This window comes from Zingiber officinale, chromosome 9B, assembly GCF_018446385.1.
Source record: "Zingiber officinale cultivar Zhangliang chromosome 9B, Zo_v1.1, whole genome shotgun sequence".
Taxonomy (NCBI): domain Eukaryota; kingdom Viridiplantae; phylum Streptophyta; class Magnoliopsida; order Zingiberales; family Zingiberaceae; genus Zingiber; species Zingiber officinale.
In genome coordinates, this window is record NC_056003.1 from 91,360,620 (window position 1) to 91,382,825 (window position 22,206).

At 36.2% G+C, this 22,206-nt stretch overlaps 3 protein-coding genes across 8 annotated transcripts; 2 read left to right on the plus strand and 1 right to left on the minus strand.

Moving 5' to 3' along the window:
• Positions 1-858, plus strand: LOC122022727 (zinc finger protein GIS3-like). Its single transcript, XM_042580803.1, has one exon. The coding sequence runs from the start codon at positions 40-42 to the stop codon at positions 772-774; it is 735 nt and encodes a 244-aa protein (XP_042436737.1). The 5' UTR covers positions 1-39; the 3' UTR covers positions 775-858.
• Positions 859-2,466: 1,608 nt separating this feature from the next.
• LOC122022725 (carbon catabolite repressor protein 4 homolog 5-like) lies at positions 2,467-12,199 on the plus strand. Of its 5 annotated transcripts, XM_042580800.1 has the most exons (16): positions 2,467-2,795; positions 3,348-3,351; positions 3,451-3,511; positions 3,887-3,952; positions 4,024-4,076; positions 4,721-4,802; positions 5,249-5,304; positions 5,523-5,619; positions 9,810-9,902; positions 10,032-10,067; positions 10,151-10,245; positions 10,362-10,494; positions 10,759-10,844; positions 10,924-11,008; positions 11,636-11,722; positions 11,814-12,199. In XM_042580800.1, the coding sequence occupies exons 1-15, from the start codon at positions 2,588-2,590 to the stop codon at positions 11,687-11,689; spliced, it is 1,209 nt and encodes a 402-aa protein (XP_042436734.1). In that variant the 5' UTR covers positions 2,467-2,587; the 3' UTR covers positions 11,690-11,722; positions 11,814-12,199. The 5 variants fall into 5 exon arrangements, with proteins under 5 accessions (XP_042436734.1, XP_042436732.1, XP_042436733.1 ...); XM_042580796.1 differs by having other exon boundaries at positions 2,468-2,795; positions 3,348-3,511; XM_042580797.1 differs by having other exon boundaries at positions 2,469-2,795; positions 3,348-3,511; positions 10,032-10,064.
• LOC122022726 (pathogenesis-related genes transcriptional activator PTI6-like) lies at positions 12,171-16,359 on the minus strand. Of its 2 annotated transcripts, XM_042580802.1 has the most exons (4): positions 15,794-16,359; positions 15,455-15,597; positions 13,454-15,366; positions 12,171-13,284 (listed from the first exon to the last, which is right to left on the minus strand). In XM_042580802.1, the coding sequence occupies exon 4, from the start codon at positions 13,201-13,203 to the stop codon at positions 12,301-12,303; it is 903 nt and encodes a 300-aa protein (XP_042436736.1). In that variant the 5' UTR covers positions 13,204-13,284; positions 13,454-15,366; positions 15,455-15,597; positions 15,794-16,359; the 3' UTR covers positions 12,171-12,300. The 2 variants fall into 2 exon arrangements, with proteins under 2 accessions (XP_042436736.1, XP_042436735.1); XM_042580801.1 differs by having other exon boundaries at positions 13,454-15,597.
• Between the last annotated feature and the right edge of the window lie 5,847 nt (positions 16,360-22,206).

Genomic DNA, 22,206 nt, shown 5'->3' on the forward strand with positions numbered 1-22,206 from the left:
AGTGAAGGTGAGGTATATATAAAGGGAAAGGAGAAATGAATGAGCTCACAAAGGAAATGGGTTCAATTTAATCCCTTCATTTCCTCCGATTCCTCTCTATATAACTCGTCGGCGACGACGATGGACGATGGCGGCAACGCGATGAAGCTGTTTGGATTCAACATGGCCGAGACCGATGAGCCCGCCGAGTTGGCCTCCGTCTCCTCCTCCTCCGCCAACGCTGCCGCCGCCACAGGTGGCAGCGGAGACAGGGCCAAGTATGAGTGCCACTACTGCTGCCGCGAGTTCACTAATTCGCAGGCGCTCGGCGGCCACCAGAACGCGCACAAGAAGGAGCGCCAGAAGATGAAGCGCGCGCAGTTGCAGCAGCAGAACCTCGTCTTCGCCGCTTCCGCCGCCGCTAGCGGCGGTGGCCTACTGTTTCCTCGGAATTCGATCGGGTCGGCTTTCTCTCCTCCGGCGCAGCTACTCCGAGGCGCCTCAGTCCGGTGGCTCTACTTCTCCCGCACGCACGAGCCGACGGCCCCTGTGTCGGCGGCGGCGCCCATGCACGTGTCTCACGGGTGCGCCTTCCCTTCTTATTCGTCCACGACTGCGCCGGCCGTCTCGGGGCCCGCCGTCTTCGCCCGCGCTTCCACCGGCGACCCAGCTGCACCGTCGGTTCGGAGGATCTCCGTTGAGAAGGGGACGCGCAATTCGGCGGGCAACTCGCCCGTTCCGGCCGAGTCGTGCGAACTCGACCTCAAACTCAGCCTCGCTCCCGCCGGGTTGTGACTCGGATCGGAGAATCAGGATAAACATGCAGTGTTTTTACCTCAAAAAAAACAAAAAATAATAATAATTTGCTTCGAGTTATTCAACTAATTAATTTGAATCACTGAATAACAATCTTTTTTTTTAAAAAAAATCTGATTTAGTTGATAATTCCGTTCACAGTCGCTTGTGAGTTCTGAGTTCTGACTCAGTCGCCGAGTCAATTCGCTTCGACTCGTTCCTACACGTACGTAATTAGGTGATTTTTTTTTTATAATCCATCTATTTAGACTAATTCCTGATTCGTGGAGCACAAATGGATTCACATCTAGGAACTTTTCAAATTTTTTATTCCGCTAATATCTTAGGGGTGTACAATAGTCGGATGAATACTTGTTACTTGATAATGACACGAAGAATAGATTCATAGAATTGAATTAAGAGATGAATTATTTATAATTATATTTGGTTGTAATTAATTATGATTTTTTTTTAAATGTACCGATCCTTAAGATTATAATTTATGTTGGGACGGATGGTCAGAGACTATTGACGATGGACAAATGATCAGGTAGCCTAACACCGAGCGAGAGTAGCCTCTGGATGGTCTTCGACCATCCGTTCCGATCCAAATTATAATATGAGGGAATGGTAAACCTAAAGAGGAATCGTAAAAAATTATAATCGAATCGTGATTATAATTCGACTGTAATTACAAGTGATCTATTTTTTATGTACTAAGAGATTTGAGCTCCCTAATACATGGTGGTACAAGACGAATATGTTCGCCCCAGTGTCCCTGTTAATCTGTCATAGGGTCAACATAGAGAAGGTAAATCACAGACGACTACTAACCTTTGGAATAGTGACTAACACATAATAAAAATATTTATCTGAGTTAATTGAACTCCCTAATGTCTCGTGAAGTTCAAATAAATGATGATATTAGATGTCATGCCAGGACTCATCTAGATTTCTTGGATTTTCCTGATGACCAATTTATGGGCTAATGTATTTTAGGACGAGAGAAGCTGTAATTATGAATTTTTCCATATATCTAACATTTTAATCAATTATTTACTCTCTAAATCTCTAAATTAAATTTTACAATCAACTTGGGATTTTTTTTATATATAACTTTTATTATCTACCGATTTGTAATTTCTAACTCCGCCCCTAGAAATCAAGTCGTCCATCTATAGAATTAATTGAGTCGGCGGAAGGCTTGAATAGCTAGATTAATATAAATAAACGAATGGGTATATTTTTTTTTTGTTGGGAAAATTAAAGTAGGATTAAAAATCTGCTAATTAGATTCGTATCACTTAAACTAATGCAGGCAAATTATAATATTATCCACAATTTAAGCACCATAATTATAGCATATCTTGTGTGATTCGACACCAACATAATTAATTAACTTGTCTTTTCTGCCACTTCGAATTAATTATAAAAAAATATTGGCACCTGGTCTTTATACACTGTTCTTGATCACAATTAATTAATAAATAGATAAAATACCTGTTTTCTAATAATTATTGTTCTTGATCACAATTAATTAACTTGTCTTTCTGTTGTCATCAAAAGTGAAATTTATTAGGGGTGTTTCAGTCATATTTATAAGTGTAGGGAGTACAAGGACAAAGTAAAATTAGAAGCGGGGAATTCAATAAAACTTTGGTGTGGAATGGAATTTTTCTCAAGGCAGGCCCAATGTCTCAAAACGGGCCCAATAAAAACCTGAGGCGAGAGGCGCAACGTCCAAGCGTGCGGCGGCGGCGGCGGCGAGAGAAGAGTGGGAGGTCCGAGAGTAGCCGGCGTTCTGCAGCTTGTGATGAGGACGGGGGAGGGCGATCCGGAACCTCTCAAGCTCCCTTCCGGTCCTGTTCTCTCCGCGGAACCACGGGTATTGAAGCGAAAGCATGAAGCGGACCGTCACAGGCACACGGCCGTCGAGACCAAGCGGCGGCGAACTAGAGGACGCGGGGAAGATGGGATTCGACGATGGGTCTTCTCACCACGAGATTTATCGTCTTCAATGCGTAAGGGACTCGCTTCCAACCGTTTCTTCTCCTCCGCCCATTGGAAATCGTGAATTGTAGGGTTCGGGCGTACCCCGGAACAGAATGTTCGTAACTAAGTAGACCGAATAGGGATCTTGGTAATTGTTTTCCATGAAAGCGTTAATCTTATATGATAAAAATGTATTTTTTTTTTTTAGCTTAGAAAGTGGTAGATTCGTACCCGCCATGCTCTTCCTCTGCTCGAGTGGATCAAATTAATTATTTCAAATCTTATGATAATACGTCTTCTTAAATTTCTTGTAGTTATTTTACTTCATACACTTGTTTCTGTCGATGATTCTTATGTCTTTTAATTTCCATTGTGACCTTTTTCTGATTGTACTACGTCATTTTGGAAATGCTACAGGTATACAGTTGTGTTAAATTGTGTAGCACTACTACTTTCATCTTTTGAGCTTTATTTTGCTATTGTATTACCTTTTCACCTTTATAACCTTTGTACTTCAAATGCAACTATTTTTACTCTTTTTATCGTACAATTTTGTCATCAATGCGTCTTTCATTTTGCAGAGAGGTTTGTAATTGTTTCATACAACCTTTTGGGTGTTGAAAATGCTTCGAAGCATTTGGATTTATATCATTCAGTTCCCTCTCACTGTCTTAATTGGGATAGACGGAAAAGGCAAATACATAAGGAACTGACTCTATATAATCCAAACATATTATGCTTCCAGGTATAGTAAAACTCCCTGATGCCTTTTTGTTTGTTCAATTTAGAAATATCATGCTTATGCTTATGCGTGTGCTTAATTCTGGTGTTGAAAAAGGGTGTTAATAGTACATGTTATGTTGTGATAGTGTGATTGTAGAGTAGTGGTCTTTCTCATAGTCAAATTGGCAGTACATTGTCCAATAAAAGCTGAATAAAAGAATCTTCAACATGGTTGTAGTACATTTGTATATGATATCCTTTTGAGTCCGTGACATAAATTCTTACTGATGGACAATTCTAGTGGTTGTATATATTATACATTCTTTGGTGATTCACCAGGATAGTTACTCAATTTGGGTATTCAATCCTCAAGTTGACAACTATCATTGATCTACAGGAGGTTGATAAATTTGATGAGTTGGCCAGTATTTTTCAGACAGATGGCTATGCTGGTATTTATAAGGTGTGTTTTGAGCTAAACTGGATTTTTTTTCCTCCTATATTGTTGTATTTTTCATATGTTGGCTGTTTCAGCAACGGACCGGGGAAGCAAATGATGGTTGTGCTATTTTCTGGAAGGAGAAAGAGTAAGCTTGTATATCATCAAATTCCTTGTTGTTTAAATTATAGTGACCTGCTATCTTGTGAAACTTTTCTAATATTTGACTTAATGTAATGTTATTTTAATCTGAATAGAAGATTCTAGTAGGATGATTGATGAACATGATGATATGTTGAATCTGCAACTCACATATGCAAAGCTATGAAACCGGTCTGATTCCTTCAGTAGTTTGACTCATGGATCATCTAAGAAGTCAAGTTATTAAAGTATTTATCGCAAATGTCAAGGGATGGGGTATTTTAGTAACCAAAAATATTTAGCAATCCACTTATAGTTTCTTTATTCAACTTATACCTTTTAGACATTTCACAAAAGCTTCAAGGGATTAAATTTAATTTTGGGAATATGACCATAAGCCTAGTCTATTTCCTCTCTCTCGCTCTCTCTCTACAAGACTTGTTTTCTAATCATTTTCTTAGTTAGTTGTTTTTCTTCCAAGAAACTATACATTAAAATTTACATGACCATAGTGTGTACTCCATGTATTGATAAATGTAAACATATCTGATCTTTTTGCTCACAATTTGAGTATATTTCCTAGCAGATAGAACCTCTCTCTTCAGATTCATTTACATCATACTGAAGTTGTTTATCTTGTATACTCTTTAGGTTTACTCTCTTGTATCAAGAAGACATAGAATTTCAAAAGTTTGGCCTTCGGAACAATGTTGCACAACTTTGCCTATTGAAGGTACAGTTGATTCAATGCTTTTAAGTAACAACAGTTTGACAGGCATATATTATCACATTTGTTGATTCTTGGAGCTTGGTGGGTCATACTTATTCGTCGGAGATGATGTGCTTTTAGATATGTGCCATCTATCCAACACTTAACCTTTGGACAAAACATCAAGTTATGCTCTACTGCTGTGTTTAGAAACAACCCTATTGTGAAGTTGTCATCTAATATTGAGTGTTAGTACAGAATAATTGATAATGAGAAACATTTTTTTTGTAGTTATGTTATTTAACTTTGTCAGTTTGGCCATGTAATTTAGCATTGTATAATTTTCTATTTCTATGAGTATTTGAAATGCTTTACTTAGCTCACAGCATTGTCTCCTGATAGGAAAATCCTGGATGATTTCTAATTAGATAATATATCATTTCTTTTCTTTTTTTCTTCCCTCTTCATAGGTTTCTAACAACCATTCAAATCATCCGGTGGATAAAAATACGAGTTCTGGAACAGAGTAAGTTTGCCAAATCTTGTTGAAATGGTAGTTTATCTATTGTTCAATGTTATGCACTTTGATTATTTTTGGCTTTAGGGTTATCCATATGGAGTTAAGTAATTGTGAATACATTAACTTTCATGATTACTTGTTTGATATCATACAAGTATTTACACATTTCTGATTAGATGGAATTTTAATCTTGTCTATTTAACATTAATTGAAAACTGATGTAGATGCAAATTTGCTACGCCAGTGTCTTCTCGGACTTTAGTTGTTGGCAACATACATGTCCTCTTCAATCCAAATCGCGGAGATATCAAGTTGGGGCAGGTATTGATTCCAGTATCTATACAATTTATATAATGTGTTTTATTTCTGATTCTATTAGACATGCAAATCAGTGACTTTTTTGGAAGGTATGATTTAATTGAAAAACTAATACATCTTTCATGTTGTAGTTTAACTTAAGCTCAGTTATGCAGCATAATGAAATGCCAGCAACACCGCATGAAGTTTGAGCAATATCTCGTTTACTAGCATATATTCATAGTATGGTTGTCCAAATCTATCTATATATATATATCTAAAAGGATAATCCACCACATGGATTCTCATATTATTGCCAATTATGCTTTTAGACAGCATTTTTAATGGCTAATCACATGATGCCATTTGTATTTTTTAATCTACCTATGCATTCATAAGCGGACCAAAATATGCCAAATGTCATTGTCATGAAGAAGATAAACCTCTCAATGTAGTATCATAATGATCATTAATAATCCCCTATCCCCGTATTACACCCTGTCCGTCACATGCTCGCTCGGATGCTGCGATTTACCTCCCTCGTGATGGCCTTGGGTCGGGTACGGCGGGGGCGCTGGGGGCGAGCGTTTCGCCTTTTGCGACAATAATGATCATTAATAATGACCCCACGGGTCATCTGAGATGATAAGTGGTGGCATGCTTGCCACATGAGGTCGCGGGGTTGAACCGCAGGGTTGTCGGGGTGTAAATCCCCGGACCCTGTGCAACTCACCCCACCACCACTTGCCCTCTCGGCTACCGTGATTTACCTCCCTCGTGATGGCCTAGGGTCGGGTGCAACGGGGACGCTGGAGGCGAGCGATTGCCACATAATGATCATTAATAATGTCCCCTTGGGACGGTGGGGTGTTACTACATGAGATCTAGGGGTCGAAACTTAGCGTATCTGAGCATGTCTTCCCTCATGTCTTGGCCACATGCACTAATGGCTAGTAGCCACCCATGATTTACCTTCTCCGTATTAGCCCAGGGACGGGTTGGCGGGAGCAACGAGCGAATCGCCTTTTGCCACATAATGACCATTAATAACATATTAATTAATAGATATGCTATTTAACTCATCAATATTATTACTTTTTAAACAACTCTAAAGCTCAAATATCTAGATTTATACTTAAAAGGAATGTCCAAAGAGTTGTTTATCTATTTTGTTGCCACAGGATTTTTAGCTTCTTTATTAATAACGGATTCTATTTAGCAAAGTTTATGAATGTAATGTTAAGTTGGAATTATTTTATTCCTTCAATCATATTTAACCAAGTTTGAAGTCTTTTGGTTTTTCTTTTGTAATGATTCGTACATTAAGATTATATTTAAATCTAATTAGCCAAAGCTAAGCAATTCAAGCGGTTGACGAAGAGTTTCTCTCCTTCCCTTGTGAACTAGAATCAAACTGTGATCACAGGAAGGCTAGATCAATCAAGTTTTTCATAGTCATCTCAATTCGATCAAATTTTAACTTGATTCCATCCACTTCCATTATCAATTTGACCAAATTATTTTATTCACCAATTTCTAATGTAATCTAACTAATTTCTTGCTCATGTCTTTGAAACTCTATTTCTTTTTTCCCCTAAATTTCTCAATTTCTATGAGGAGACAATTATTTGTTAGTTAAGGTGTAAATTTGTATACGATTATGAGTATCAATTGGACAAAAGAGTGCCTTACTCATGTGAGGTTGGTCATGGACTTGAATTTATGTCAAAGAGCTATAGTCTTTTGAATTTTAAAAGCTAGCTAGTTAATTGACAATTTGCCTATGAAAATCCTAGGTAGAGGGTTCTCTTCTAAAGAACCTCTCTGGTCAAACCTATTATAAAATTGTCTCATATCATCATCTATACTTAAATACATTTTATTTTATTTTATTATTGCTAATCAAATCGCAATGGTGGCTGCCTAGGCACCGCCTAAGCGGGAGGCGAACCTCAATCGCACCGCCTTTAGGCGGCAGTTCAGTGTTTCCGCTTTGGACTCGACATGCTTGCGATGTGTCCGGATGCATCGCCGAAGGGCCTGTCACCGTACTCAGGCGATGCTTCCAAGATCGTTGTCGGGCTCGGGTGATGTGTCTGTCTCGCGCGACGGGTGCATACTCGTTGCCTGGACCCATCGACGGGTCTGAACGCGACGCATCCGAAGCTGAATCGCCGAAGTCGATCGCCGAATAGAATAGTTTTTATTTTTAACTTAGGATTTAATTAAAATTTTAGATTAATAATTTTAATCATGATTGGGATAATTTAAATAAGCTTAATTATAGCCAAATAAAATTGTCCCATTAGTTTAATATATATTTAAAAAATTATGATTATTTATTAAAAAAAAATATTTAGATTAATTTTTTATTTTTAGTTAATATATTTTATAGTATTTTTTTTAAATTTTTGATCCTTTATTCAATGTTTTATCCATTAGTTAATATATTATTTAATTATGTATAAAATTAGTAAAAAAAAATTCAACCACGTTGGTAGGCAGTCACTGAACACCACCATCGCCTATCGCCATTTACAACGTTGATCCTCATATACCCACACATTCACCTTAACATCCTCATTTCTACAACTCTCATTTTCTTTTTATATGTTCGAGTCATAACCCAACATTCAACTTCATATAACATAGCAGGTCTAATTATTGCTAAACTATAGTTTTATAAAACTTTCATTTAAGTTTTAGAGGTACTTTATAATCACATAAAACACCCGACACTCTCATCCATTTCAACCATCCTGTTTGTATTCTACATAAGACATCTCTCTCTATCTCTCCATCATTTTGCAAAAAGGACCCTAAATATTTAAAGCTCTCAGTTCTAGACAATTTGACGTCTCCAATCTTAACAATTGTCTCATTACATCTAATATTGCTAAACTTAAATTTCATATATTCTATCTTTATTTTACCAAGCCTGAAATTTTTCCCTTCTAGTATTTCCCGCCAAGATTCTAGTTTAGCATTTACTCATTCACGTGTTTCATTTATCAAAACAATATCATCTACAAACAACATGCACTATAATACTATGTTTTGGATGTGTGTGTGGGTTCGCCTATAATTAGTGTAAAAAGATAAAGACTTAAAGTTGATCCTGATATAACCCTATCTTTATTAGAAATGCTTTAATTACTCCGCTTAAAGTCTTTACTTTGGTTGTTACATCCTCGTACATATATTTAATCAATTCAATATATGTTATGCTAACAACTCTCTTTTCTAGAATTCTCCATATAATTTCTCTTGGAACTCTATCATAAGTTTTTTCTAAGTCAATGAATATTATGTGTAGATCTTATTTTTGATCCCGATATTTTTCAATTAATTGTCTAAGAAGATGTATAACTTTTATTATCGACTTTCGAGGCAGTTCTTACCGAGACGTTATAGTCGGACCTGTAACATGTTCCTTCCGGGAACAACCTAGCATTAACACAATAATTTAATGAATTCATTCATTGAATATTTTTTATAGTTTAACGTTGGTTATATGTATATACTTCTCACACTCATCCATACAACTATAGTCATAGAATTGAAATTGTTGGTTTATATATATCGCCATATAGATAATTCTGTTAAGCAAATATTATGTCTGATTAGAATGTTCACAACTTGCAATTTAGTTTGTCTTTTCTTTATTTTATTGAGAGTTGCATTTAGTTAACCATTCTATAATTTGATGAAAGATTTCATTAATAGACAATGCTTCGCCTTTCTGCGGACCAATTATATCCTTCAAACTAGTCCCAGCTTTTTCTCCAATACTTTTCCATTTGAGAATGTTGAAATGCTATTTACATCTTTCCTTCCTAATTCTCTTTTCTACCTCTTTGTGCACTAAGAACAAATTATTCACAGATATTTAATTTATATAAATCTTCTAACCTCCAAACTGTTTTCTCTTTTATCAAGATGTTTATTTTCCTTTGAATATCATCTTTTTGTGGTGATAATATTATCATTCATTTGAGACACCATGAAAATGAAGCTAGATATTAATATAATAGATGACGAATTGATTGTGTCTACATAGTCTTTAAACTCATGTCTATGTGTTATCTTGACATCCATTCATATAACTTCTGCCTGTAATACTTTGCATTCAGATTTGTAACATCATGAAGCATTAATGCTATCTGTTAAAACTGGGAATTTAATCTGTTGGTTTTCTTTTCTTGGTCTGGTAGATGCGAGTGTTACTAGAGAGAGCAAATGCATTGTCAAAAAAATACGGCAATGCTCCTGTTGTAATATCTGGCGATTTAAACAGTACACCAAAGGTGAGATATATCGCATTATTTTCTCTTCTTTACATTATTATGTCCTTGATCTTATTTAAGAGAACTTCATCTTCAAGTACTTATGATTACTTATTGCTGGAAACTAAGACATGTTTTCCTATGATCTAGAGTGCAATTTGCCAGTTCTTATCTTCAACAGAGGTGGTAATTTGGTTCTCCTTTTCTTTTCAAGTCTATCTACAATAAAAAGCATATTAGCATAAATTTACTAACAAGTTAACTTGCAGCTAGACATTCTGCAGTATGATCGCAAGAAAATGTCTGGGCAAGTTGAATTTTCAACTAGACATGTGTCTTTTGCTGTACAGAATGATCGACTAAGGTCCTTTTCCTTTTCAGAATTGTGTTTGAGTTGTATTCTATGTTAACATGAATCATCACTTTGAGAGCCTATCTTTTCTTAGCTAATATTGTGATATTTATATTTCCAATCCACAGGATGTGGAGGTGCATGACAAGTCAGATGAAGTACAGTTGGAGTGAAGAAGAAATATGCCTTGCATCTGGAAGAAGAGGATGCACCCATCTGCGAAACCCTCTTATTCTTTCAAGTGCATATCAAGGGGTTCCGGTAATTTCTTGTCTATGACCCTTTTTTTGCTTTCTGTAGATATTCCTTAGCCATCTTTATGCTTTGAATAAAAAAAATGGACTATGTACTGGGCTACACATCTAGTTGTATGCCCATGTGCTTTTAACCCACAATACACTTTTCTTAGTTCCACAAGGAGCCTGATATCTAGGATGTCCTTCCTAGAGCTTTTAGTTATGCTCCAGTCTGTTACTCTATCATAAAAACAATAAACATACCGCCTTTCGTATTGCAACTCCTCAGGGTGGTTGCAAAACAAGAGATGAAAATGGTGAACCTTTGGCGACTTCTTATCACTCCAAGTTCATGGGAACAGTTGACTACATCTGGTGAGAATTTGTTACGAGTAATATTTTTCTTTTGTTCGAATGCATGAATGTCGTTGCAACTTTTTCAAATGATATCCAGGCACTCTTCGTCCCTTGTTCCTGTTGGAGTCGTTGACACCTTGCCAATCAAAATTTTAGAAAGATTAGGAGGTCTTCCAAATAAGGTAAATGCTGACCCTTGCTGAATTCTGATTCCAGTTCTTTTTTATTAAATTTTAATTTAAATGTATCATATGAGTTTTAAGAATGAACCATGCCAACCACTACATTGATTAAATGGATCAGCTCAACCAGTTTATGTCGTTTAAGATCATTGATTTCTTGCTACTATTTCTTGTGAACTTTCGACGTCGAGTTTATTTGACTCTTCTGCGTTCCTGGAATTTGGTATTGCAGTATGATGAAGTGATTACTTATTTTAAGGGAGATCTAAACATCTCTGATCATGAAGGATTTTTTAGTTAAGGTGACACTTGGAACAACCTACTTAGTTAGAGCCAACATTTGTAGCACAATGCAGCCTTTTGCCACTTTGCCCATATGTGATTTCGAACCTCGATACGATCCAGTTTCGCAGATACTTGTGTAGCTAGATTCACAATGGCGAGATCCACCTTGAAATGCCTTCTCTAGTGAGCTTAAAGTTCCGATACAAAGCTTTTACCTGGAATTCATAATATAACAAATGCTTGTTAACCTTGTTCTAGCAACAAGATAATCTGTTCATCTTCCTTCTTTACCCGACAATCCGAGTCTCCCCGTTCTTATTTGGCTACTATTTTATTTTGCAGCAATGGGGTAGCGATCATCTTTCCTTGGTGTGTGAATTTGCCTTTGTCGATTAGGCCGATTCTGATTGTATTATGCATGACTGACTGGTAAAGTTTAACCCTCATCATAAACTCAATCTACTTTTAATCCTTTTTCATAGCGACGACAACTAACACATTGCAATATTTCCTCCTCCAGGCATTACCATTTCTTGTATGTTTTAAATAACTGGATGATTCGAGAAGACGGTGTCGATGAAACTTGTTTTTCGGTTTCCTCCTCGCTGCACAAGACGGTGTCAATGAAACTTGTTTTTCGGTTTCCGACGCTTTGCAGGGTCTCTTGTTTATGTATTAACACTGCCTAGCTATTCTGAACATTTTATTGTTAGTCTTGGGTAAGTTGAGAACGATATCAATTTAATAGAAATGTTAGACAGCCCCTCGAAGGCTGAAAGCTTGTAATCTTATTTTTAAACCTGTGAATGTCTCTGTTCCAGTGATCAAAAATTTGTAACCTTCTTAAGTTTGATCAATTTATCTGGGAAACATTAAGTTACGGATGAAGAATTTTATTGAAGTTCAGAAATGTTTTCTGAATTTTATTTTGATTATATATAAAAAAGTAGTAGAAAGAAATAGCGTTGGGAGGTGTGGCGGTTATTCTGCAAAATTTTTGAACGGCGTTACAGGTCAAAGTCCAGCCACCGGGCGATCTCTGAATCGGTGATGGGGGTGTCTTCGGCGCCGGTGATGTCGTCCAACGGCAGTTGGGACTCCAAATGGTCCGAGAAGAGGAGGTCGTCGGGCTCGAATGCGAGATCTGCTTCGAGAGGGAGAGCGTTGAAGAGATCCGCGAAGGACTCCTCCTCTCCCTCCGGCTCGGCTGCGGCCTCCGCCGAGGAGCGACTGTCGGAAGAGAAGACCTCCAGTACGGACGAAGGGGAAGGCGGCTCCTTGATTGGGACATCGATGGAGGCGGAGGAAGTGGTGACTGAGAGGTTCTCCTTGATTCGGAAGCGGAGGGTGGCGGTGCCGGAGGAGGAGGAGCCGCTGACGGAGTGCTTCTTCTTGACTGGGAAGGGGAGGGTGGTGGCGGTGGAGGATTGGTTCTCCTCGGCTTTGAAGCTGAGAGCGGCGGCCTCGTAAGCCGCGGAGGCGGCCTCCGCGGTGTCGAAGGTGCCGAGCCAGATCCTGCCCCTGCTGGGGTGGCGTATCTCGGCCGCCCATCTTCCCCATGGCCGCTGCCTGACGCCTTTAAACCTGCCGGAGAACTCGCCGCCGGACGATTTGACCTTGGCCTTCGGCGGGGTTTTGGCGGGCGGTTTCCGCTTCCTCCCACCGCTCTCCGGAGGAAGGCCGGCGGGGAAGGACGAAGGAACCACCTCCCGGAATTCGCAAATCCCCCTCTTCCTCTTGTGGGGGATCCCTTCGTCTTCGCTCGACTCAGTTGCGTCCGGGTCATCGAACACCACGCGGATTCTTCTCACGGAGAGATCCGAATGAGATGGCCGGTGTCGCTTCTTCTTGGGCTTCCTCTCAGCCGCCTCTTCTCGTGGCTTCCCGATCAGATGTGGAATCGCAGCCATTTCCTGCTCCCTTACTCAATCGCGAGCTCCTCTCAAGAACATCAACGAGACGAATCCAGAGCACTGCGCTCCAAATCCAACCTGCAACCTCAGAACCCCCACAAAATCAACATTTTTCAACATCTCTTCGTCCCCAGCGGGGAGGAGAGGAGGGATATCAAAACGGACTCGCCGCCGATCGAAAGATTCAAACTTTCCGGCGAACAAGAATAGATCGACGGCAACAGACAACATTATTGCGAGTACAAACCTCGATTCGACCGCTCGCCGCTGCCCACTCCTCTGCACCTTTCGCTTTATCGGCCTGCTCGCCGCCGCAGCCGCCGTCGCTAAAACCCCAAAGCGGCGGACTGGGCGGGATAAGATAACCAACCGACGGTTAAGATTCTCCACGTCGACGGCGGCGTGGTTATAGGACGGCCACGATGTTGCAAACGAATAGAGAGAAAAATCAGCAGTTGATATACATACGCCGGTTAAGTTGGAGACGCAAACAACGATATATAGAAAGAACATGGGCAAATATTTTTTTGTTAATCGTTGCGAACAAATCTGGAATAAAAAATAAAATGATTTGGAATTATTATTATTATTAATTTAAATATTTATTCCCCCAAATTATAGGAAATTATCAAACAATTTTAGTATTTTTGTTTTTGTAATCTTTACTAATATACCTTATCTGCTAATATTTATTTCTATAATTGCATCGGAAATCTTCTTTATCTGTTGACTTGTTATTTTAGGGGGTTAAGAATATAATTGTATTCAAATATTTTAAGTCAGAAAAGATAAATAAGAAAATTATTTTTGTCTTTAAATGCTTTAATATCTTTTATACTTATCACAAAAATTTTAAATTTATGGATTTTAATTTATGAGAGGAATCCGTACTTGATAATGTTTTGTATTAGAATGAGTAAAATGTTAAAAAATTAAAAACAAAATCTAAACTTTCTATATTGTTGATATGCTTCAATAGCAAAAAAAAATAACTTATTGATGATAAAATTTAGAAATAGTAAAAGAACATTGTTATATATGCAATTAGATTAGCATAAGAAAATGTAAGAAATAATTAAATTAGAACAAAATAAAGAGAATTTAATTAATCATGCGTTCTAGTTATTCAATAAAAAGCCATCTACGTAAAACCTTGAGGTATCTCTACTTAAAGAGGATTGGATAATAACAATGAACTAAAAACCTCATTAGTAAAAATCAATCCCTAACCATTTGGTAGTGATTTACCTTCTTTCATGGGAGGGGCTATAAGAGAGGTGAGTGTAATGATTTTTTATATATATAATTAAAGGGAAATTAAAGAGAATAAGAGATTCCTCCTTAATACAAAGTCATCTACATATGATTATAGGACTGACCATGTGAGACACTTGGAGTTCACCTTTTACCGCATTAAAAGGAAATTAAAGGAAATAAGAGATCATTCACTTTTTTTAGAGTCACACTATCAAAAATAGGGATGCAAAACAATTGAATCTAAGTCGAATAATATGAAAATATTGATATTTGAGTTTAAATTTTAAAAATATATGTGATATTCAAATTCAATTCAAAGCTCCAAAATATAAATAATTCTGACTAAGCTCGGTTTAAATAAAATTCAAGTTCAATTTTGGTTCCAATGGTTCGAACTTTAATTCAAGCATAATCAAATTATAATTTGAACTGATTTAAATTGAGTTATTTGAATATGAATTTAAGCATATGTAAATTAAAATTGTGTAAAAATAACTAGAGCTCAGTTCGCGAACGACTCATGAAGAATCAAACAAAATAGTATGGGTTGAAATTCAGCTCGAAAAAAATTATCAAATATATTTGAGTTCGGCCCGAATTTGATAATTTTGAATACGAATGGAGAATCGAAAGGCCAACAAACTCAATTCAAAACTACAGAGGAGCTTAAGCAAGATCTGGTGAAAACTAAGGGATGTGCAACAGGAAAACAATTCATATCCACTTTGGAGATGAACATGGGCTACAACAATGGAGGAGAAGTTTTCAAGCTCTAGAGCTAACCTTTTTTTCCTCCCTTGTGCTCATCTACATCTCTAGCATATATGAATCTCAAGTAGAGACAGATGTTTGCATTGACATTCAGGAAAATTTGGCACTTGCCCAACCTAAATACGTTCGAGCCTAGAAAAATCCAAGCTTGCAGTTTTCCAATGACTATAATGAAGCATTAATCAAGAAAGAAACCGAGCAAAGTGATACAGAGACATACCATCGATCGAAGTGGTGTTTGCATTAACATCCAAGTTTTGGTGAACTCCGAAGAGTTTCTACTGTTGAGTTCTTTCAGGGTAAATCTTGATTCAGATATTGAGTTGCGGGCATCTTTCATGAATGAGCAGATGAACTTGACCTCTTGTGCGATATGCAGAAGGAAAAGAAGAACTGAGCTTTCTTGGAAAGATGAAGTGATTGGAAATCATCTCAAGCTCAGAAGTAAATGAACATATCAGAGATGAGAAAGAACCAAAACTCAGAAGATTCGAATCACTAAGCAATTTGTACTGAGACCTCCGAATCAAAACGATCGTCAAAACTAATGAATTCTTACTGTTTCTTTTTTTTGGTAGCTCTGGTGTTCTTTTACGGTTCGTATTGATCCCTAATTGGCGAAAATTTGAAGCCTTCGATCAGCCATCACTTTGATGCCCTTCGCGGGACCTCTGGACCGCCTCTTCGCAGATCTCGGCGCAGAGAAAGTCGCATCGACGGAGGGGAACCAGCGGGAGAGCTTCTCCTCCTCGATTCCGCACAGAGATCAGAGACCACCACAGATCGGTGACCTCCGCCGACTCTTCCACCCACCCCGTCCGCATTTCCCCCTCCACCGGCGCAGACGGCAAACGCAAGACGAATCGAGCTACTCCGGGGCCGCCACCGCATTAGGGATCTCGTTTTCTTCGATTTCCTTCCTTGCGGCAATCGCCTCTGAGGTCGCCCCTTTTCCTACGACCATTACGGAGGAGGGCTCTGATGGCATTGGAGAAGCAACCTCCGTGCTGATCTTTATCGCTTGCATTCATCCGCCGCCATCGTCATCGGGAAAAAGAAGAGGCGTCGCTGTGGCGGCGAGGGAGGAGGACATCGCGGGGCTTTTAACGCTAAACTGCAACTGCTTTACTTAAGTAGTATTACTGAGAATAGCCATCTTATATTTTCGTGCCCTAAACGGCTAAACCCCTAGTTACCAAACCAGCCCCTCGTCATGTGACAACGGCTAAACCCCTAGTTATCAAACCAGCCCCTCATCAACATTATCTTATATCTAGATATAAATCTCCTCGGTAACTTTTTAAATTATCAAATCACATATCTTGATTCTGAATTCATTATTATATTTAGCAATTGATTAAAGATTTTATTCGTGTTTAAAAAATTATTATTCTTAATATAACGTATGAAAATAATTTTTGAGAGAATGAATATAATCAAAAAATTAAACAAGCACATATGACTTGATTTTATGTGTCCATCAGTCAATTTTAGTTGACTTAAAGAACTCGAAATAATATGAAATCATGTATTATATAATTTTCTTAATTATATTTATACCCTCAACTATCATTTTTATATGTCATATCGAAAGAAATAACAATATAGCAATCGATTTGGGGAACAATATGTGAATCGATTGCTATTGCAATACTTGATTGGAGTAGGTGCGAGCAAATGCGGAGGGACTAAAGTGAATTAGAGTAATTTGTTAAAATAAATAAATAAATAAATAAAAATTAAAATGTACCCCTTTTATTTTAAAAAATCAACATAACACACCCAATGTATATTTTATTTTAATAATATGTTTATTTCAACATTATTAGTTGATAAAATCATTATAAATATAATACTATTTTATCAAAATTTATTATAATTGATTAAAATCATTTTAAAATTATTATACTAACGGTTTTATACTTGCTCATAATAATTTTTACATTATTGTATAATTTTAAAGTGATATATATATATATATATATATATATATATATATATATATATATATATATATATATATATATATATATATATATATATATATATATATAGATATATATATATATATATATATATATGACACTCAAATTTCTAAAAATTACACTAGTTAATGGCTTTATTGAAATTTAAGAGCAATGGACAACAAGTTTCAAATTGTAGTAGGTGATTTTATTCGATGCTATATCTTTGTTCAGGCTTAAAGGGGAGTTCACTCGACTAGTTTAGTCAATCCATAACCTAATTGGACTAGTTCGATGATCACAAAGGTTTTGTTCAAGTAACAATTAATTGAATAGAGCTTCTAGTTAGGATCTTGAGCTATGATTGGATCAATTTTTCAAACGACTTTTGCACAGATATCTTTTAAAAACGAACAATATCTACTCATTGGAACTACACTTATATAGAGACTAAGGGTTTTGAGCTATGCATCATCCTTCAAAGAAATAAGTGCTCAGGTGTTCAAACACTCTAATGATTTACAATTAAGTTTAAGTCTTCAACACAAGAGTTCTTAGTATTTTCTTCTCATTAAGTTTCACATTTCATTTTCTATTTGAAACATAGAAAACTACATCTATAAGAAGTTTTATTTTGGGGGGAAATAAAAATAAAAAGAGTGCCTTTTATTTTTAAATAAAGAACATTTCACTTTAATTTTTTTATCAAAAAGATACTATGCTATGTAAAATGACACAACTGTAATTCACTTTATTGTTCTCACTATTATCTCTCTTCTATGTCCTTTTGATCGGCTCACATGTTCACAGGGCTTTGCTCCCCTACGTCCTCTCGATCAGATCACGAGACTTTGCTCCTCTACATCCTCTTGTTTGATTCTTGATTGGCTCGATCGGATCTCCGACTCATAGGACCCTGCTCCCCTCACCTCCCTATAAGATGGATAGACATATAAGCAGACTAGTCAACCCATGATTGGAGGTTGGGTCTCCTTTTGGACAAAGATCAGAAAATCCAATGGGTCTTTCAAGTCAAGAGCACATTCCACAATTAATGCTGCATGTGAGATTGTCAGAGGCACGTGAGACCATATCTTTGTACAGAATATAGGATACTCATGTAAATATCTTGAATTAGTTTTGATGTGATCAACAAAGTTATGTGGGGTCCTGTTATAAGATATAATAATAAATAATAATGAAATAATAAACGTTATATGAGAAATAACCTTATACAATTTTTTGAAATTTTTAGAAATTCTTCGAAATTTAATGGAGTCTGTATGATACCTTTATAGGGGATAAATCTATTAGAGTTTATGGAAGCCTATTTGAATATCCAATTTAAGTTAGGAGTTGAATGAATTAATAAACCTAAGTTCCTATTAAAAGCCTAGGTTTTCATTTCTACTTTTTTTTTCCCTTCCATTTCTTTTCCTTCTCCATCGAATCCCCAAATTCCCAAACTTTCTCCCTCTCATCACACCGCCACCCTCTCTTCTTCCTCCCAATCGCTCTCTCTCCCCATCGCACAACTGCCAACTCGCACCGCCCTGATCCGTCGTTGCCATCTTCCACTCGTGTTGTCGAAGTGCCCTTTTCTCAACATCATAGTCACTGCCATCGTGGGAGGCGATGCCACCGCCCTTTGTGAGAGCTACGAATCTCCTAGCCGCTGTGCTCTTCGCGCCTGCTCGTCGCCGCAGTATCTACCGCAAGTCTTCTTCTAATCTAATTGCCAGTCGGAGAGTTATCCTTGGAGTCCTTGCGATCGCGAAGGGCAGCTGCTGCTGCCATTGTTGCAAGCACTGCCACTGATGACCTAAACTCGACTCAGGTGTTCCACTAACTGCTGTAGGAGGACACAGGAGAAGAAGAAGTTTCTGGAATTGATAGCCCTATCGTATCATTGTTCTTGCAGCTCCAGAGTTCTGCCCATCTTCTCTGACTGTGCAGCGCCCCCAGTTGTGAGCCGCCATCCATCAATGACTACAACAAATCTTGGTGAGTTTTAGATGATGGAATATGGTGTAAACCCTAATGTAGGTAGGGTATGGAATGGATTAGGATTAGCTTAGGGTTAAACCTAATCTAATTACATAAATGAATTAGATTAAGGTTAATGACATGATTAGAATCCTAACTTAATTAATTGGATGGATTAAACTAGGGTTGAACATGAGTTAGATCAAGTTTAATCATGTGATCAAATTAATTGAACCAATCGATAAACGAGTTCCATTAGGGTTAATCATGTGATCAAATCCTAACTTAATTAATTGAAAAAGGACAACATAGAATTAAAAATTATTTTAGCTAAAGCATGTCCATTAGAAGATTTTTATAGAATTAAAAATGAAAAATACAAAATTAATTGAACAAATAGAAAAGTTAAAATCATAAAAATATTTTGCATGTTCAAACTCCTATGCTCCACAAAATAACCTTAAAACCTATAAAGGATTAAATTGGTATTTTATGTTTCATAAGAGCCAAATTAAAAAAGTAACTCAAAAATTTATTCTAAAAATTTATCTTATTAATCTAGTAGGTAGAAAATTATATTAGATGCCCAAATCATGTTTAGTTTGATTTAATTAATTTTTATATATGCTAAAATAAAAACTTAGTTTAATCATATTATTGTTTAGGAAAATTAATTATTTCATATACCTAGTATTCATGTTTTTTATTCAAATATATTTCTGTCATAATAAAATTTATTTTCTATTAGATTAAATTTTTTAAATATTTTTTTGGTAAATATCCAATATTTTATGAATTTTTAATAAAAAATATAATTTAAAATTCTTTTCGAAATTAATTTTAAAATTTTTGATTTTTTTTTAAATTACTATTGTATTATGAACATAAAGAAAAATTATCAAAAATTTTTGAGTTAAAAAATATATTTGTTAATATTTAAATTTAAAAATAATTATTTTTATTTAAAAATAAGTATTCTGGTGAAAATAAAAATAATTTTTTCATAAAAATGTTTTCCTGGTCCTAATTTTTTTGTTGGACCATAACAAAAATTTTTAGTATTTTTCAAAACATAAAAATAATTTTTAAATTATTTTTGTCAAAATTGAGGTTTAATTGATAAAAATGATTACTTTTGACAATTAATTTTGATAAAAAAAAACAATATTCCTAAAAACTCTATTTTAAACTCTAAAAAAAATTTCAAAATTTTCTATACGTTTTATTTTTTTTTTCTTATTTTTTTTTATGTGATCAAAGAGAAAAAAATATAAGTATTAAGTTAGGAGAAGATATTGAAAATATTTTGATGTTTCCATTATTACAATTCTTTTGTGTACTTAATAATTATAAATATTTTATACTTAATATTTCATATGTTATTTTATTATTTATTACTCTAATTTAATTTAGGTTGATGTACATCAAAAAAAAAAAGAGATTGTAAGTACCTGAGTTGATTTTGATGTAGTCAACCATGTCAAGTTAGATCCTCTTGTGTTTGATACCTTGTGTCTAAGTGTGCATAAGCTTAGAAATATAGGAAGTCAAACGGAAGACGCGGTTAGCGAGAAGGATGATACGGGAAGCGAGTCGACGGGCTCGGTGCATCCGAGGGACGAGGTGCTGCGTAAGAGTACACCGATGGACGAAAAAGGAGTACGAGGGACAAGAAGCCAGGAAGGAAATCTGCTCAAGGAGAATGTCAGAATTAGGTTTGGGTGAGCTCAACTCCGGACGGTCGAAAAATCACCCAAAGAAGAGCGAGGAAAAGTTCACTAGTTTTTGGAGGTTAACTGGTCGAATTCCATGGTGGAAGGTGCCTCCAACATAGATGGAGACATCCTTGCGCCTCCAATGTAGGTGCCTTGAGTTACTGTGACTATTGATGTGACCATTGTAATGACCGTAATAATGTGGATAAAATTCTATCCTCATTAGAGGTGTCCTGGGAGGTGCCTCCAACCAATGGTAGCTTGTCCCAAGAGGTTATAAAAAGTCCTCTAGAGTTAAGAATTAAAGAACAACTATTGTATTCAATTTCAATTAAAGAACAACTATTGTATTCAATTTCGAGTAAGGATGACGGTTCATAATTCAAATAGAGGATGATTTTTTTTATCAGTTTAGAACTAGATTTAAATCAGGATATAAATAAAAAAACTATTATAAATAAATTTTATGTTTCAAAATTTCATAGGCATAATTTCATGATTAATATAATATAATTGCTTACCCGTTAGGATACATAAGAGACGAGTAACCGGGATTGATGCCCTGGCAAGATTAATTCCATCGCCAACAACATACTCTCTAACACAATATCAACGGCTAGGCCTTCCATCATAGCCTCTAAAATTTAAATGTCTGCCATCTAGATATAATTACTAGTAAATTAAAAAATATATTCAATCAAAATTTAAAATTCGATGAAATATAGAAAAAGATGAGATGATAATGTGCTTGCATGTAGTGAACTCATATCTCTTTTATAGTTAACTCGGCTAACTCGAGATTTGTCTGTCAATCTTTAATTTTAGGATCCATCTTTGTATATCAAATCAAAACTCATTTAGAGATTTACAATTATAAAACCTTTTCAAACTCAAGTTTAATGTAAATGGTTTCTCCCATAACGATCCCTAAGCTCTAATGAATTATGAGTTTAATAGATCCTCTTGAGTAGAAAGACGAATATTTGTTGTTCATTATCAGACAATCACTTATTCACAAATCTCGTGTGAGGCTAATAGTTTTCATTTTCCATCTCATGGAAAATCCTTCTCGCTCCATTTATCCCTATCCCTTTTTAGAGATATTTTAGTGATAGGTTCTATAGGAACTGAACAATCTTATTTGGTCAATTATCTAGCGATAAATTTTCATGGTCCTTTTATTATGATATTTTCGAACAACTGTATGTATTCATATTAAAAGCTTGAGATTTTTTTTTTTTTTGATAATATTCGGTTCAAAATAATTTCAGTCTTAATTTTTTTAAGATTATATTATAGTCATTACA